The sequence below is a fragment of the Ursus maritimus genome, unplaced genomic scaffold (genome assembly GCF_017311325.1).
Source record: "Ursus maritimus isolate PB19 unplaced genomic scaffold, ASM1731132v1 scaffold_20, whole genome shotgun sequence".
Taxonomy (NCBI): Eukaryota; Metazoa; Chordata; class Mammalia; order Carnivora; family Ursidae; genus Ursus; species Ursus maritimus.
This window is the reverse complement of record NW_024424453.1, coordinates 46021004-46037986: the sequence shown is the minus strand read 5'-3', so window position 1 is coordinate 46037986 and position 16983 is coordinate 46021004. Positions and strand designations below refer to the sequence as shown.

The 16983-nt window shown below is 45.6% G+C and overlaps 1 protein-coding gene across 1 annotated transcript in view; it reads left to right on the top strand.

Moving 5' to 3' along the window:
• OSBPL10 (oxysterol binding protein like 10) overlaps nt 1–16983 on the top strand; it is a 291725-nt gene that overhangs the window by 214575 nt on the left and 60167 nt on the right. Inside the window, exons 5-6 of the mRNA XM_040636895.1 lie at nt 1523–1733; nt 13746–13900. Of these exons, the coding sequence (XP_040492829.1) occupies nt 1523–1733; nt 13746–13900 (366 nt within the window). The remainder of the gene's footprint in view (nt 1–1522; nt 1734–13745; nt 13901–16983) is intronic.

Here is a 16983-nt window from a genome sequence, read left to right as displayed (position 1 = left end):
CTGAAGGCAGAAATGAATACTTATTAAGCCCCTGTGGTACCTCCAGGTACGTTTTTTAGGAGCCAGAGGAGCGAGGTACAACCTTTGTAATCTGCACAAAATAATTTGCATGGCCAAAGGATTGGTGTGCATGGTGAGGTGACAACTCCGATCCGTGTCTGTGCAATAAGCTGAACGGTGATTTAAAAACATAAATCTTTTTGACGTAATGGCACCTATTTTGATAAGTAGGATTGCAAGGGAGAGCTTTTTTTTTTTTTTTTTTTTTAAATAAAAGCCAATGACTACAGAGAATGATAGAAGATAGCAGGTCTCTGTTTTCAAAAAGTAATAGAAAAATCAGGCGAGCATGGAATGAGTTTTGTGGCCCAAGTCCAGGGGTCCTTAGAGATTTATTGTTTCTCCCCACCTGGTGACATCAGGAGAACAAGGATTTTCTGGGGAAAACAGTGACAAAGCCAGAGTTATGGCCTCCAATTAAGGATGGCTTTTGTGTGGGCAGCTGCAAGAATGGTGGACCAGAGTCTAGAAACCAGGAGTTGGTTGCAGCCTCGGGTGCTGAGCAGCCCTGGGACCTCCGTGGGTTTCTTTGCCTCCTCCCCTTTCCCGGAGTGACTGTTTATTTGCTAGGCACGCCCTTCGTGTTTACCATCTTATTTAGAAAGTTGTGCAACATGAGGGAGCTGAAACTCACAAGCTAACCAGTCAAGTTCTCTTCTAGTTCGTGACTTCCTCTCTCCTTGTCGATTCAAAGATGCCAGTGGACCGTGGCTTACCTGCAGCTTATGGATTGAGTCCAGGCCACAAAATATGGTTCTTTGGGAACTGTCAGAGCTTCAGCTATGGCGTAGGGCTGGCTGTAGTGTTCCTGGGTTTTCTCCTCCTCCTGGCATCTTACACGGTGTTAAAGTCACATCCAATTTAGCATTTTTGGGGTGGAATGGTTCATGGCTGGCTTCACTGTGATCTCACTCATGCAAATGCCAGCCCAAAATCTCACTTCTGTTTCTTGAGCTTCGAAAAGACTGCTGAGGAGCGAAGCATTGGAGCTGGAGAGAAAGCAGGGAATTAGCCTCGCTCTGAGGCCAAGCCATGGTTCGACCACTGTCTCCGATAATCTTTCGGAGCCTTGTGAAGAACCTTAATGACGGTCCCAAAGACTTCTACCTTTAATGTAGTAATCATTGACCTGCCTTCGGAAGATCAGTAAAATGATACATGCAGATGGTGCTCACGGGCCCTTTTAACTCCAGGGTTCTAGAATGCTCTTGCGATCAGAGCAGCAGCTGTGTGCCTTTGGATAGATTTACTTAGATCCCACCCAGGCCTGCATCGTCAAAGCGCCAACGTGTGCCGAACACCATCTGAGCTGACTCTCACGTCACCCGTAGTCTGGGGGTATAATGCTTCCTCTCCCCACTTTCCTCTGTTGTCCAGCCCCTCCGGGTGTCAGAGCTACTCCCCAGCCTATTGAAAGGAGGCCTGTTCTCTCTCACCTCCTTGCTGTCTTCCCATCTCGTAGATGATGAACCAGGTGGAAGGACAGCAGAAGAACCTCGTGCACGCCATCGAGTCTCTGCCGGGTTCTGGCCCCCTCACTGCCTTGGACCAAGATCTGCTGCTCCTGAAAGCTACCTCGGCTGCCACCCTCAGCTGCCTCGGGGAGTGCCTCCACCTGCTACAGCAGAGTGTGCAGCAGGTGGGCCAGCCCAGCCACAAGGCAGGGGCCTCAGGTAAGACCCCCCGGCGGGTGGGTTTGCCCATGAGTATCTGGGGGGCGTGTCTGTGTGTATCTCCCCCATGGCCTTCCTCCTATGAGTCCACTATATCTACCTTCCACCTGTCTATCCATTTATTCCATCCGTTTCTCCATTTGTCCCTCCCTCCTCCTCTACCCAGTTTAGGCTATCTTTTTCTTTGACCGATTAGAACTAGAACATCCCATGGAAGATTTAGCATGTTTACGTGAATACTGTGGAACTCCTTTCAGGCTTGCTGGCATCATGTTCTGTATCTCATGCCATCTGTGACTCGTCACTCCGTGCTGGGTGGCTGGATACATTGCTGTACCGTCCGTTTTTCTAACTGCGTGTTGATGAGCGCCTGCCATGGTGTCCCTGCACTCTGGTGAAGGACACCCACATTGCTTCCCATGCTCGGCCCTGCCCGCATGCCTCCTCCTGGACCTGCGAGCCTTTCTCTCCAGTACATACCAGAAGCATTTCTAGCTCTTGATCAAGAAGCTAGAGATAATAATACACTCCCTGCAGATGCCTCAATCCTTTTGGAGGAGGACTTAATCAATAAGCAGTTATGAAGATATTAGCGAAGATTAAATTCAGTGATAAAGGTGAACATAGCTTGAGGTTGGTCGTGTCGTATACAATTACAAGGTATTAGAATGAAGAGACCAACAGAGGCCTCCTTGAGCTTTGTTGCCTGAGGTCCACTTAATGAGGAAATGAGACAACTTAGATGATGAAAGCAAAGCTGGCTTATGAGTGACGGTCTGTATTTCATGCTTCTCTCAAGTCCTCTTTGGCCCCTGTTGCACTGATGTTAGAGGGTTGTTGGCTTTCCAGAGAAGTTTCTTTCTGTCCTACTCACCCTAATTTCTGAGCCCCGATCCTGCCAGAGTTTGGCCTCTGCTTCACCTCTTCTGAAATCTTCACGGGCTGGATGATTGTACGCCCATCATTCAGAGGCTGAGGCTCATGGAGGGTAAATGACTCACCCAAGGCCACCCGGCCAAGTAGCGGGGCTGAGGTGCGAGATGGGCGCTTCCCAGTGTGGCGGACGCCTTCCTCTGCCTGGGGTTCTTTGTTCAATCCAGAACAGGCCACCAGTGGGCTCTGGGGACCCGTCACGGGGGCCAGGGCAATTGTCTTACATCACAGCTGTCTCACTGGCAGGTATTTATTTTGTTTTCTTTACTTTTCTCCTTATTTTAAGAATTTCAGACTTCCAGAAGAGTTATAAGTATAGTACGAAAAATTCTCATATCTCCATCTCCAAATTCCCCAAATGGTAACATTTTATGACATTTGCTTCATTATCTCCCTTCTCTCTCTCTTTCTCTAAGCATATTATAATTTTCTAACCACTTCAGAGTAAACTACAGACATGCTATATCTTATATGCTTCAGTATATATTTCCTTAAAAATAAGGACACTATATATATAATGTCCTTTACATAATATCTCCTATGTAATGACAGCACAGTGGTCAAAATCAGTAAATGAACACGAATGCAATCCTAGTCCCTAAATTTAGTGTAGACAGCACTAAATTTTGCCAATTACTCTCTTAACGTCCTTCATAACAAAAGAAAAAGTTTCTGGTGCAGGATCCAGGTTAGGAGATGTGTGTGTATTCAGACACAGAGTGAAGGTGCCCAAAGCTGCTTTTCTATCTTTTCTCTTCCTTCTCAACTTGGAAAATGAAACTCTAATGCTGAAGCCCCCATGAGACTCCTTGATATTTTCAGATCTGGACTGAGTCTCAATGACCCCTTTGGGGCTTGGACTCAGATTGTGAGTTACACAGGGGGCTGTTCAAGGCGTCCGTGGTCTCTTCCATGGAATATCACAGCTTCCAGCCTCTGCAACCTAATGGACACATTCAGGAATCTTTCACTGGTAAATATACATTTGAACCATTTTGTTAGTCCTGAAATGCATCCCTTACATCTTTCTTCAGGGCTGGGTTCTAGCAGCTTTCTAATTTTTTTCCTGATTTTCATTGGGTCTCTGGTGTTTTTAAGGGCTTAGAGGGACAAAGCTCAAGGTGGAATTTCTGATGTGACGACAGATTGAAATGGAAATTATCTGCGAGAACCGAGCAATAGCCCTGAAATTGTGTCTTATACAGCATTTCCTCCTATGTCTCCCTGCCCCTTCCCACACCCCTGCCCCATTTGACTACCCCTCCTCCCTTGCTTTTAGCCACTTTTGTTGTTGCTGTTATACTATATTTACTATATTAAAAACATATTCATCCAGTGACAGCAAACTTACGAATCACGATTGTTCTCCACTTCTTTTGTCATTTTTTTTAAATCGAAGTATAGTTAACCTGTAATAGATTAGTTTCAGGTGTCCAACATAGTGATTCAGCAATCATATATACATTACAAAATGCTCACCACAATAAGTATATTATAATATTATTTTTTTTAAAGATTTATTTATTTATTAGAGAGAGAGGGGGAGAGCATGAGCAGGAGGGACGGGCAGAGGGAGACAGAATCTCAAGCAGACTCTGTACTGAGTGGGGAGCCTGGTGCAGGGCTTGATCTCGTGACCCTGAGATCGTGACCTGAACCAAAACCAAGAGTAGGAAGCTCAACCGACTGTGCCACCCACGTGCCCCTAAGTGTATTATGATACTGTTGACTGTATTCCCTGTGTTATACTTTTCATCCCTGTGGCTTGTCTATTTCATAACTGGAAGTTCATACCTCTAAATCCCCTTCACCTACTTCACCCAATCCCCATCCTCTCCCCTCCTTTTAACCCTTTTTATCAAGGAACTTGGCTGAAGTTTGGAGGAGAGAACATGAAGTGTCACAAAGGTTATTTTGTTTACTTGTCTTCTTTTAACTTTTAACCCTCTTTAAAATTTCATATAATAGCCCCTTAAGGTTTAAAACATTGTTTCAATCTATGGCACACATTGGGGGAGGCACTGAATTACTTCCTGCATCCAAAACGTCACACTTGCCTGTAGTTAAAATGGAATTCCAGAATCCCAAGCTAGTGGAAGAAGAAAATATGGCAGCGGGGGGAGCGTCAGCACAAAATACCTTTATTTAGAATCTCAGGCCTTTGCACTTGATAGTAGTTACAGCAGCCTGACTCCCACGGATAAAAACATCATGCTTATATCTAAGGTGCCAGCCTGGGTTGGTGGAGATCAAAACCTCATTAAAGCAAAACTCCATCAGGGTTTCCTTTAAATGTCCGATGGGCAGGGAGGCACAGATTGCCCGCGGCGTACTAAGTGTCCACTGCACTGTTTTGATTCCGGCCTCTTTGCTTTCTGACCCTCGCACTGTTGTATTACTTCCGCCCCTTTTCTGAATCAAAAATTAATTTGTGGGCTTGTAGCATTTCATCTTCTGTAACATTTCATTGTATCTTCTGGGAAACACGTTGGCTTTGGAGCCTTTGTCTGTAGATGTTGCTCCTTAACGCTCATTTCATCTCAAGCTCGCGAGCAACTGAAATGAAATCTAGAAATACCTGGGTATTCGTCTGCCTACCATTTACACATTTTGGGCTCCTCAACCTGTCTCTGATCTTCTAAGACAGAGTGGCCTGAAATGTTTCATTTAATTTCCGTTTATGAAGAAGTTTGTAATTCAAATTAATCAAGGAACTTGCCCTTTTGGCCAAGGCTCCCATAGTTCTGTTCCCGGGGGCAACTAAATCTACTTGAATAGCTTGATGGAGGCAAATGATGGATGGGGGCGGGCAAGTGAGCATCTGTTCTCCCCAGTCTAGATGTCTGCCTCTGACTCTCCTTGGAAAGGTGGGTAGGACTTTACTCGCAGCGGGAAAAAGCTGAACTACTTGGGGGTCTGGGCTTTGGATGGGTTGCCAGTGGGGGAGAGAAACTGGACCTTTGGGGTGGTTTGGGGGGGCAGAGTACTCTCTGGGCAGTGCTTCTGGCTAATTCCTTGCTTGTAGGTCTTGAACCAGGGAGCATGGTTCAGGAGTCAGAGCAGACCCCTGTAACCAGACAAATACATTCTAGTGCCAGGTAAGAGCTGGATGCTGACAGCATGGTCCATGCAAGGCATGTTGGGAAAGAAACGCTGGGGTCAGAGCTGCCAGAGCAAGTGGCCGCAGAGCCTTGGGGAACTGCAGCAGGTGACCCATGTGCCCTTGGACATAAATCAGGACAAGAGATCAAGAGATGTGTCATTGAAGAGAGGAGGACCAGAGCAGAGTTTAATGTGCTTTTCTTAACTTGTCCTTCCAGTAACTTCTTCATTCTCTTATAAGGTTTGTGGGGCTTGTCAGTTAGAAGCCAGTTGCATTGGCCTTTCCATTCAGGGGTTTGGCAAAAAGGATAAATAGGGGAGCCTCTCATAAGGCCTTCGTGGCCTCTCTGGCTGAGGGCCTTCTTCCTTCTGCTGTGCTTCTCTTTTTTTCCAGAGACATCTTCAGACTGTCAGTGTTCCTCTCTTTCCATTTTGTTGTCTGTCTCTTACACCTTCTTTCCGGACACCTTCTGCTTCTGGTGAGAATGTGCCCTGCCTAAGTCACCTTCCCTCATTCTGTGGTTAAAAGCCAAGATGGAAACATGATGATTCCTCCAGTAAATAGCATATTGGAGGAAAAAAAAAAAAGTAGCATTGTAGACTATTTCAGGTGGGTGGATTTTGTTGTTGTTGTTAGAACTATCCAGATGGAGATTTTGAGTGACACGTGCTCCCTTAAGAAAGCAGCTAGATCCGAGTGTCGTAGCTTTCCATCGTAAATGTGCCTTCTGTTGTCTTCAAGTTTGTAAATATCCATCTTCCTCTGGTTTGGAAAACTCAGGTTTACTGAGCAAAGGAGGCATGAAGTCACTGTGTTGCAGGAAGAGGGACAGGTGTTGTCACTTGTCACTGGCCTCTGGGCGGAGGCCTCTTAGCCGCCGCATGGGGACTGCAGCTGTCAGCACTCCAAGCAAGGCTGAAGCTCAGGCCAAGGACAGATGACAACAGTTCCACAGTCCAGCCTCAACGCCCACAGTTAAATCTTCTGTTGCTTTCTTCTGCTTCTAGTTGGTTCAGGAAACTAAACCAGTTACAGTTGCTTTCCTTCCTCCCTGTGTTGTCCTATCGTGTCACGTGAGGAGTTGCAGGTGTGTATAAAAAGCCTCTTTTAAGGACTGGATTTGCCATTTGGTGGACCCCCCCGCCCCCCGCAGTCCCGTTCTCTTCTTCTGTTCTATCATCTTCCATGGGCTCCCCGCTCATGAGCGTCAGTGTAGCTGTTCCCAGAGGGAAAGAAAGTGAGTGGATCTCTGGCTGCTCGAGTTGACAGTTTGTCAGCAGCCGCCTGGTAACGTCTGATCGCAGTTGTCCTTTCGTTTGTACGTCCTGGTCTGTGACCGTCTTTCCTACTTGAGACCTTTCTTGAGTCACCTTCTGTGGGTGTGGCTCATAGCTGTCCGACGCCACCAGTACTGAAACACACCGTTACCCTCTGTGCGGTTGAGAAGGAAGAAGCTGCCGACGAAACTGGACAGGCCACTGACGGTGGCACCAGCTCGGTTCCCAGATGTCTGCAAAGTGGCTGCGACTTAGAATTAAGGAACTATGGTCTAGACTTGCGTTTGTTTTAGGACAGTCTTGAGGGTCTGCCTTTCAGTAGACTAATTCAGTCCATTTATTTATTTCTTTAAATTGGTGCTTGTTTCCTGGTAGGGTCCTTTACGCCTTTTGTTTTTCTACTTCCATGTGGCTTTTCTCGTTTTCTCTTTGTTTTGCTACATAGGTTGTACTTCCTTGACTCATCATCTTTAGTGTTTCGGGAACAATATGTGTATAAATTTTCGTAGTGGTTATGTGATTTTCTAAATTTTTTTTAAATTTTATTTATTTATTTGAGTGAGAGAGAGAGACAGAGATAGTGACAGAGATAGCAAGAGAGAGCATGAGCGGAGAGGAGAGGAAGAAGCAGGCTCCCCATCCAACAGGGAGCCTGATGCGGGGCTCGATCCCAGGACCCTGAGATCATGACTTGAGCCGAAGGCAGACACTTAACTGACTGAGCCACCCAGGTGCCCGTTTGTGTGTGTGTGTGTGTGTGTGTGTGTGTGTGTGTGTTTATTTTTTTACTTATTTATTTTAGAGAGAGAGCGTGAGCAGGGGGAGAGGACAAGTAGACTCCGTGCCGAGCACAGAGCCCAACGCAGGGCTCCATCCCATGACCCTGAGACCATGACCCGAGATGAAACCAAGGGTCAGATGCTTACCTGACTGAGCTACCTGAGTGCCCCAACATTATGTTTTTCATAAGCACTTTTTAACCTGTATTTTTTCTCTTTTTTTTCCCTTTGCTCATTTGTTTCTTGAATTCCATGTGAGTGAAATCATATGGTATTTGTCTTTCTCTGACTGACTTACTTCACTTAGCTCCATCCATGTTGTTGCAAATGGTAAGATTTCATTCCTTTTTACAACTAGGTCATATTCCAGTGTGTGTGTGTGTGTGTGTGTGTGTGTGTGTGTGGTCTTTATCCATTCACCTATGGATGGGTACTTGGGCTGCTTCCATAATTTGCCTATTGTAAATAATGCCGTAATAAACATTAGCTTAACCTATATTTTTCTAATCATCAGGTCTAGAATGACACTTCTTTTTGACTCTTCTTTAGTGATGAAAACTCAGCATACCTTAATTTCCTGTTTCTCTGATATGCTTCCCAAGTTTTGGTAATATAATGTGGGGGCTATTGTTACTATTTTAATATTAATTTAATACTTAATGTGATAATATTAAATCTCTTTAAAATAATTTTGATTTAATATTCAGTCATGTAACCATGTTTAGAAAAATGATTTCAGTTCACTCCCAGGCCTGGGACTGGGGTGAGGTGTGTGAGACACTCACCTTGAGCATGGATTTAAGGGGTGCCAAATAATTAAGATGAATGATGCTTTAATGACATGTTTTTAAACCAGAATTAATGCAGAAATAATCCAGGATGAACTAAATATCAAAATTTTAAATTAAGACAGGAATCAACATAGTGAGGCAAGGGAGACCAAGTCTTGCAAGACTTTTTCCATTAATTTTGTTTTTAAAAATATTGTGTGAAAATGTCATTTATCTTGATTACTGAGTGTCTTTTTGGTGCCAGTTTAAAATTTATACCCGAGGGGAGTGTCCTTTTTACTTCTGCTAACCCCAGCTCTGCTTGGCTCTGTGTTTAATGGGATTCAGTCCTTTTAATACACAACTTTTCCAGGCTTGGGTTCCTGATTCTGCTTCTTTTCTTCATATGTCGGTACATGTCCTCAAGTAGTTTTTTCCCCCCAGAAGGCAGAAACTTTTCTGAGTCTCTGGGGTGCTCTGGGAAAGTATACCGTGTGTAGAGTTTAAGAGTCTGGGCTCTAGAACCAGGCTGTCTCAGTTTTAATCTCGATTCTACCACCTTCCAGCTATTTGTGCCTCTATTTCTTTATCTGACAAATGGGCATAATAGTAAGACTTATCTCATGGGTTGTTTTTAGGGTTAGATGAGTTAACACATGTAAGTTGCATACAGTAGTCCTTGGCACCTTGCAAGAGCTTCTTAGCAGAGGAAAGCTCATTTGGCTGCAGACATCGTTATCCCCGGGACCCTCACTCCACGCCCCCCCCCCCCAATCTGTAGACTTATTTGCATTCCTCTCTTCACCTGTTCACCTTCTGACATCTAGTGTTGTATCAAAATTCAGAACTAGTTTGTTTTCCTTTAAGGCAAGTCTAACTTTTCTGCCTTAAGTGATTGGAAAAATACTCTCTTGATTTTTGTTCTTCAAAAACATTGCCAAACTTCATGAGCTAGGCATTCATTATACTCTACTTTCATATGAATTTGAAATTGCAGCAATGAAAAGCAAAAAAAAAAAAAAAGAAAAGATGGCCAAGCTGTTTCTAGATGTGTCTTTCCCCACTGTCTTTGCTGCAAAGTGGTAGACTGTGTCGGTGGCACCCAAGCTCTCTCTTCTGCTCAGGCTGTTTCTTTTGCCATTATTTGTTGTTTCTGTTCCATTGACTTAATCTGTCCATCAGTGTCTCTTGGATCTCTGTTGTGTGTCTTCTGCATTCTCTCTCTCTTTTTTTTAAAGATACAGAGAGAGAGAGAGAGAGTACACATGACCCGGGGAGGGGCAGGGGGAGAGGGAGAGAGAATCTTAATCAGGCTCCACGCTCATGTGGTGGCTGACGAGAGGCTCAACCTCATGGCCCTGAGATCATGACCTAAGCCCAAATCAAGAGTTGGATACTTAACCGACTGAGCCACCCAGGTGCCCTGTCTGCATTCTCTTCTTTCTCACTGCTGTCTTTGTGCTCTTTGCACCTGTACCTTGGTGAAACTTCCATATCTTGACATACTACTTGCTTGACTTTAGACAGTGTTGATTATTTTTCCTGGTTTCAGTGTTAATATTAACTCTACTAATGCTGATTCACTTTCCTCATAACAATTCCTTGGTATATCTATCTCCTTGTTCACCTCTGCCTGTTTTCTTCTCTGGCTTTCTGTTCTTGTTTCATAGAGGCTGCTTTATTCTGTGCCATGCTGACGATACACCTTTCCTGATGTTTTCTCTGATGTCTTACATTAGAAATTTCAGAGGTGGAGTCTTCCTCTAAGCCTTCTGAGGATTTCATTTCTTTTCCCAAGCTCTATACAATCCATCTCATTTACTCTGTATATTTTATTTTATTTTATTTTATTTTATTTTATTTGAGAGAGAGATAGCAAGAGAGAGAGCATGAGCAGGGAGAGAGGGAAAAGCAGGCTCCCCGCTGAGCAGGGAGTAAGACATGGGTCTTGATCCCAGGACCCTGGAATCATGACATGAGCCAAAGGCAGAGCCACCCAGGTGCCTCTGTCTCATTTACTCTGGAATTCTCCTCCTTCATCCTCAAATGCCTATCCAGACTCCCAAACTAAGTGATCATTTATTAGAACACCTGGATTGGTCTAGGATGGGCTTCTTTCTGGTCCTCACTCACTGGTTCTTTGATTTGCTGAGTCCATAGAGAATACAGAAGACTACATTCCCCAGCATGCATTGTTACCTTCTCTCTTCCTGTCCTGGCCTGTGTCTATTCCTGAATGCAGCGTGTCACTGCCTGTGGGACTCTACTTCCTGCCGCATTGTCTCCTGGATTGTCATCTCTGAATGATGGTGGTATAGTGGGGAAGGAGGGACAGAGTTGAGGTGTGGAAGTAATGGAGGAAATATTGTCCCGATTGCCTAGGCAAGCAGATCGCATTTTTTTCCTTAGTGCTTTTTAAGCTTTCCTAATTACTCTAGAGGAAATTTACTACTTGCTTTTTTTTTTTTTCCTAAGAAAACTAGTACTCCTGTATGAATGAGACAGCTGCTCATTCATAAGGTCTGAATCCAACCTGCAGTCACTGAGAAGGACTTGGTCAGCAAGACAGGTGTAAGAAGTCTCTTTCTACCTTTCTCATGGCAGATTCTGGTGTCTTGAACCTTGGGTTGGTTTCTTAGTCCAGCCCCATCTGCCTTATTATTTATGGGGATTCCTCCCAAGTCTGGTCTTAGCTGATCCTTCAGCCTTTGGTTTTTAGTATTGTTGAGTTTTCACCTTTTTTAAAATGACATCAAGAACTGATAATATAGATGCCATTTTGCCATTAAAAAAATGTGGTAAAACACACATATTCAAAAACTTACCACCTTAACCATTTTTAAGTATATAGCCCAGTAGAGTGTTGAGTTACATTCACATTGTTGTGTAAACAACTTCTAGAATTCTATCTTGTGAAACAAACTCCATACCCATTAAACACTAACTCCCCATCCGTCTACCCCCAGCCCCTAGCAATCGCCATCCATCTACTTTCTCTTTTTGCTGTCTCTTATTTCTTAACTTTTAGGAGGTTGTGAAATGCACATTCCTTTTGAAATTTACTATCTATGAAAATGATTTTTTAAAAATTTATTTGTCAGAAAGAGAGCGTACAAGTTGGAGGGGGGGCAGCAGGCAGAGGGAGAAACAGGCTCTCTGCTCTGGGGGCTCGATCCCAGGACCCTGGGATCATGACCTGAGCTGAAGGCAGACGCTTAACCGACTGAGCCACCCAGGTGTCCCTGTCTATGAAAATCTTAATAGTCGTTCATTCATTTTGGCACATATCCACTGAGTGTATACTCTTTGCCAGACCATATTCTAGGTTCTGGAGACCCGGCCCTGAGCAAGGGCGATATTGTCTCCGCTTTCAGGAGCTGACATTTTAGGGAGGAGAGAAACCCAGTAGACCAACAGATGAGCATGGTGAGTTCAGATCCTGCTAAGTGCTGTGAAGACAGTAAACTGACTGATGGGACTGGGGTGCCTTTGGGGCGATGTTTCAGCTGGGGAGGTCCCAGGGGGCTTCCCTGAGCAAGTGATATTTGAGTCAACCCCTGGATTTATGCGGGAGACCTCTCCCCCATGCAGAAGAACTGGAGGGGTGGCATTCGGAGCAGACGGAAGGGCGCGCGCAAAGGCTCTTGACCTGAATGACCTTGGCTGACTCGAGCAATGGGAAATCTACCAGCATGACCGAGCACAGTGAGCAACGAGGAGAGAATGAAATGACACTGGGCAGTCTGGCAAGCCAGGCAGCTAGATTGCGTTCCCGTTGCCACGAGAAGCCACTTGAGGCTTTTAAGCCACAGTTTATGTGATCTAACACTTGACTTTTTTTTTTTAATTTCTGCATAAAAAATATGCTTGTGTTGGATAGTAGCACACACACTCAGCACGCAGACAGCCATCTCAGCTGGCTCTGGTATTTTGTTTCCATCAACCAGAGTCTCCCAAGGTGTTAAAAGTCTGGGATACTTGTAGATTTTTCTTTGAGTAACTCTAATGCAAAGGCTAATGGATGGGATTACTTTACTGATGGAGCTTCGGAGACCCTGCGTGGTCAAGTTCCAGTTCATGTAAGGTACTATCCACTTCACCCTACCTTTTCTTCATCCCTTGTCCTTGCTCTTAGACGGAGAACAGGAGAACACGGTCTCCAGGGGGAGGGTCAGCTGAGTTTGAGACCTCTTCTTATTCCAGTGGTGGAATTGGTAAAGGAATCCTCCGTGTTTACTCCTGTCCCCACTAATAAGCAGACATAGATATTCTGTAATAACACCTGACTCCTAAATAAACAGTATTAGAGTTAAGGAAGCCTTTTTTTGTTTCCCTCTAGGGTTGAAGGAGAATTAGAAAAATGCTTTTGGTTGGTGTTTCTTGCTAGAATGGAATGAACACGTGTCCTTCGTGATGGGGCTTCCTGATTTCTGCCACAGCAGCCACATCTGGCTGGGGGCGGTGTGTGGGGGGGGTGCCATGCGATGCCAGCAACTTCTCAGTTTGTGGTCATTATGCTGATTGGCAATTAGGTCACAATTTGAGCAGCTCCTTTCTGATTAAATTTGACTTGTTGTTTATTCTAATGTTTTAATGATAAATATCTTTTTTAAAAAAGATTTTATTTATTTATTTGACAGAGAGAGAGACAGTGAGAGAGGGAACACAAGCAGGGGGAGTGGGAGGGGGAGAAGCAGGCTTCCAGCTGAGCAGGGAGCCTGACACGGGGCTCGATCCCAGGACCCCGGGATCATGACCTGAGCTGAAGGCAGATGCTTAATGACTAAGCCACCCAGCTGCCCCGATAAATATCTTTATATAAATGTTTTTTCTTTAAAAATTAAGAAAAACACTTTTAAGAAAATCTGGCTTTTAAGAAAATTGGGGAATGCGATCCCTCCCCCCAGGATGGGGAAAGAACCAGCCTGTGGTGCTTCCGGTACTGCCATTATACGGAAACTAGTTTACGGACAGATCCAAATCCGCACTCGGTACCTCGTTCAGCTCAAGCCCACTTAAATTTACCACAGTCCACTTCGAATCGGGCCCGTTTCAAGTCCGTCTTCTTATACAGTGGGGTACAAATATTTCTTGAGCTGTAAGTGTTTCAGTTGGAAAATACTTGGCGTCATTCTAGGTCTTTCTTGCAGAGAACATCCTGGGATGGCACGGGCCCAAGTCACATTCCACAGAGCAGCTGAAGAATGGGACACTTGGCTCTTTGCCGTCAGCCAGCGCCAACATAACCTGGGCGATTTTACCGCAGTCCGCCGAAGATGAGCCAAGCTTGCAGCCGGAGCCCGAGGTAAGCGAGCCGCTCGCGGTCTCGTAGCGCTCGTGCGGCCTGTGTTCTCGCTTGTTCGGAACTGTAGTGATTATATTCGTAACTTGCTCATCTCTTTGTTTCAAGAGGAGGCAAATTATAAAATGGAAGCATTGCCTGGAGAGACCAGATCGGCTCTGGGCACGCCTGGCCCTTCTGTTCTCGTGTCTGGCAGCTGCCGTGGCTTGAATGCGATCCTGCCAATGAGCAGTCTCCTATTTTCATTGAAATGGGAGTCATTTTAACTTCAAGTGGGAGAAATTCAAATGCACCCATTAAAGTGATGCCTGTTGACATGCGGGGAGCAGTTACAATATATCGCGTCGCTGCCCTGAATAATGGCTTCTTCGTGTGGCCCGTGCTCGCATCAGCTCCTGCCTCACATGCTCGACCCCTGCATGCTCCAGAAGCAGGCTGCTGTCCGTCCCCCGGGCCGTGGCTGAGACTCCTGGGCCTCCCCTTGGGCTGCGGGGGACAGCTGTCCTGCCGGGTAGGGGGGCGGGGGGGGGCAGCCCCTGCAGAGCTCCCCGACTAGCCGGGCTTGGGCAGGCTTGGTGGCCTGCCCTCTGCCCACACGCCTCTCCCGACTAACCGTGCCTCTGAGTGGCCGCTGGAAGGAAGCCAAGCGCAGCGTGTCCTTTTGTCGATTTTTCTTTGTGTCACGAGGGAACTTCTGTGTTCTCTTTTTCGTTTGATGCATGCGTTCTGTCGACGTGACCTTGTGAACTGGGCTGAGCCTCACCTGACCCATGTGTTACAGATTGTTCTTAATTCTAACTGAAGTCCCCTTAGCCTGAAAAATGTAGGATACTCATAAAATCTGCGGGGGCAGGTCGAGAGACCCAAGGCAGCTGCTTGGGTCCAATGGTCTTGGTTATCAATTGACAATTTTTCCAAGCTTCACATGATTCTGGGACAGGGACTTTGGTAGATTGGCTCTTACAGAGGCAGGATCCGTCTGCCTACAAATATTCCATTAGTATCTATAAGGTGCCTTTGCAGGGTGTGAAACGAATAGGGGACATGACGTTCTCGAAGGCACTTGCCTCTACCTGTACCAGGAGTTTCAGGTTGAAATCGCTTGCAGCTGGTGTGTAGGTGAACTGGCAGGTAAGTTGGCGACGGAATAAATGGTAGGAGCCCTGCGGTCCTATTGTTCTTCTGAGACCCTTGGGTGGGGTGGCATTTGAGGGTGGGCTGCTTAGCCGCTCAAGAGTTGAAAACTACAATAATATCCTTCCTTTCCTTGGCAGAGAACCTTTGCTGGTGCACAGCATAATAAATAAATTTAAAATCTTGCTCTAGGGAAAAATTAAGAGCAGGGAAGTAAGTTATTAGATCTTTAGTACCAATTTTATAGGATCTCATTCCCAGCAGCATTCTTGGGCAAAGCCCGACAGAAGCCATAACCTAAGACACTTACTTATTAGGGCCTGGTGACCTTCCCTATTCTGCGAATCCTTCTTCGTGTTTCTTCTCCTTTTCCCTGAGAGTGCTTCCTCTTAACGCTGAAGCTTGAGTGGCCAGGCCTGTCCTTTTTACTTAAAATTGTCGCCGCCTTTGCCTTACCGGTCACTAGCATTGGCAGAAGAGTATATAATTGTCCACAAGAAAGAACTAGCTTCCAAGTTCAAATTTTTAAAACGACTTTGAAGGAGAAGAACTGGGGAGAACTTTCCCCCCCTTACGTTAGGAACAGCATTAATTTCTGGTTGTCATATTACCTTTTCTCCATTCAGAATGGTGTAAGGTACTGGCGGGTAAGTCCTCATAGCAGTGAGGACTTACGGGGGCGTGATGGTGTTTTGGTGGTTTTCGGAGAAAGGAGAGTTCGAGACCTCCTTCATTTTTTCCTGTGACAGCTCGGGTAGGTGCTTCTCACAAGCCCAGCGGCTAGTGTTGGTCGGATACTATTTTTACTTTGGGCCATTGTGCTTTGTCACTTTTGTTTTTAAGAACTGAAGAAGCTAGCAATATTGACCCAATCATTTTCCTGTCAGAAAACGGAAAATGTTTCCATTGTCTCCTTCTTGCACAATTTGGAGAAATAACCCAAGAAGGAATGAAGTGAAATTCCTAGAGGCTAAAAATTCCTTATGAATATGTTCCTTAACCCTTCAATAGAGAGAGTCGAGTTACTATCTGAGTGATCGCCACGGAAACTCAGGATCGTAGTTACCGTGGCACTTTAATTGAGTAAACTATTTTCTTCTGGTTTGTTGCTTGTGTTCAGTCTTTAGAAGCAATTATTAGGGTATAAAAGGTATACCTCCCTCTGATGGGTGTGTGCTTTTTTTTTTTTTTTTTTTTGAAGATTTTATTTATTTATTTGAGAGAGAGAACGCAAACACGGGAGGAGAGGGAGAGGGAGAAGCAGGCTCCGCCTGAGCAGGGAGCCCAATGCGGGGCTCGACCCCAGGACGCTGCGATAATGACCTGAACCGAAGGCAGATGATTAACCCACTGAACCACCCAAGGCACCCCAGGGTGTGTGCTTTTTTAATACCACCAAGCAATTAAACTGAATCCAGTTTCCACTGAACACAGACTGGGCATCCTACAATTCACTTCAACTCTGCCATTGTTTACCTGGGGAGAGCTTCGGATCCCACAGGTAAAGGGCTCAGCCCCACAAGACTGTCCTGCCCACCCCCCCACACACACACACCTTCAGCCAATCACAAGCTCAGGCCACCTGTGCTTCTGAGCAACTGGCTATAGATCAGAGGCTCTCATGACCCCCTCCTTGGATTTGAATAATTTGTAGGAGCAGTTCACAGAACTCAGAGAAACATTTCCCACTTTATTATAAAAGGTTATAATTCAGGAACAGATAGAAGAGATGCCTGGGGAAGGCACCTGGGCTGCCATGCCCTCCCCAGCACCCCCCAACCAGCACCTCCCCAAGTTCACCAACCAGGAAGCTCTCTGATCCCTGTTGTTTTGGGGTTTTATGGGACCTTCATTCCAGAGGCAAGATTGATTAAATCGTTGGTGACTGAATTCTACCTCCAGCCCCCGCCCCGGAAGTCAGGGGGTGGGACTGAAAGTTGTCCCCCCCCCCC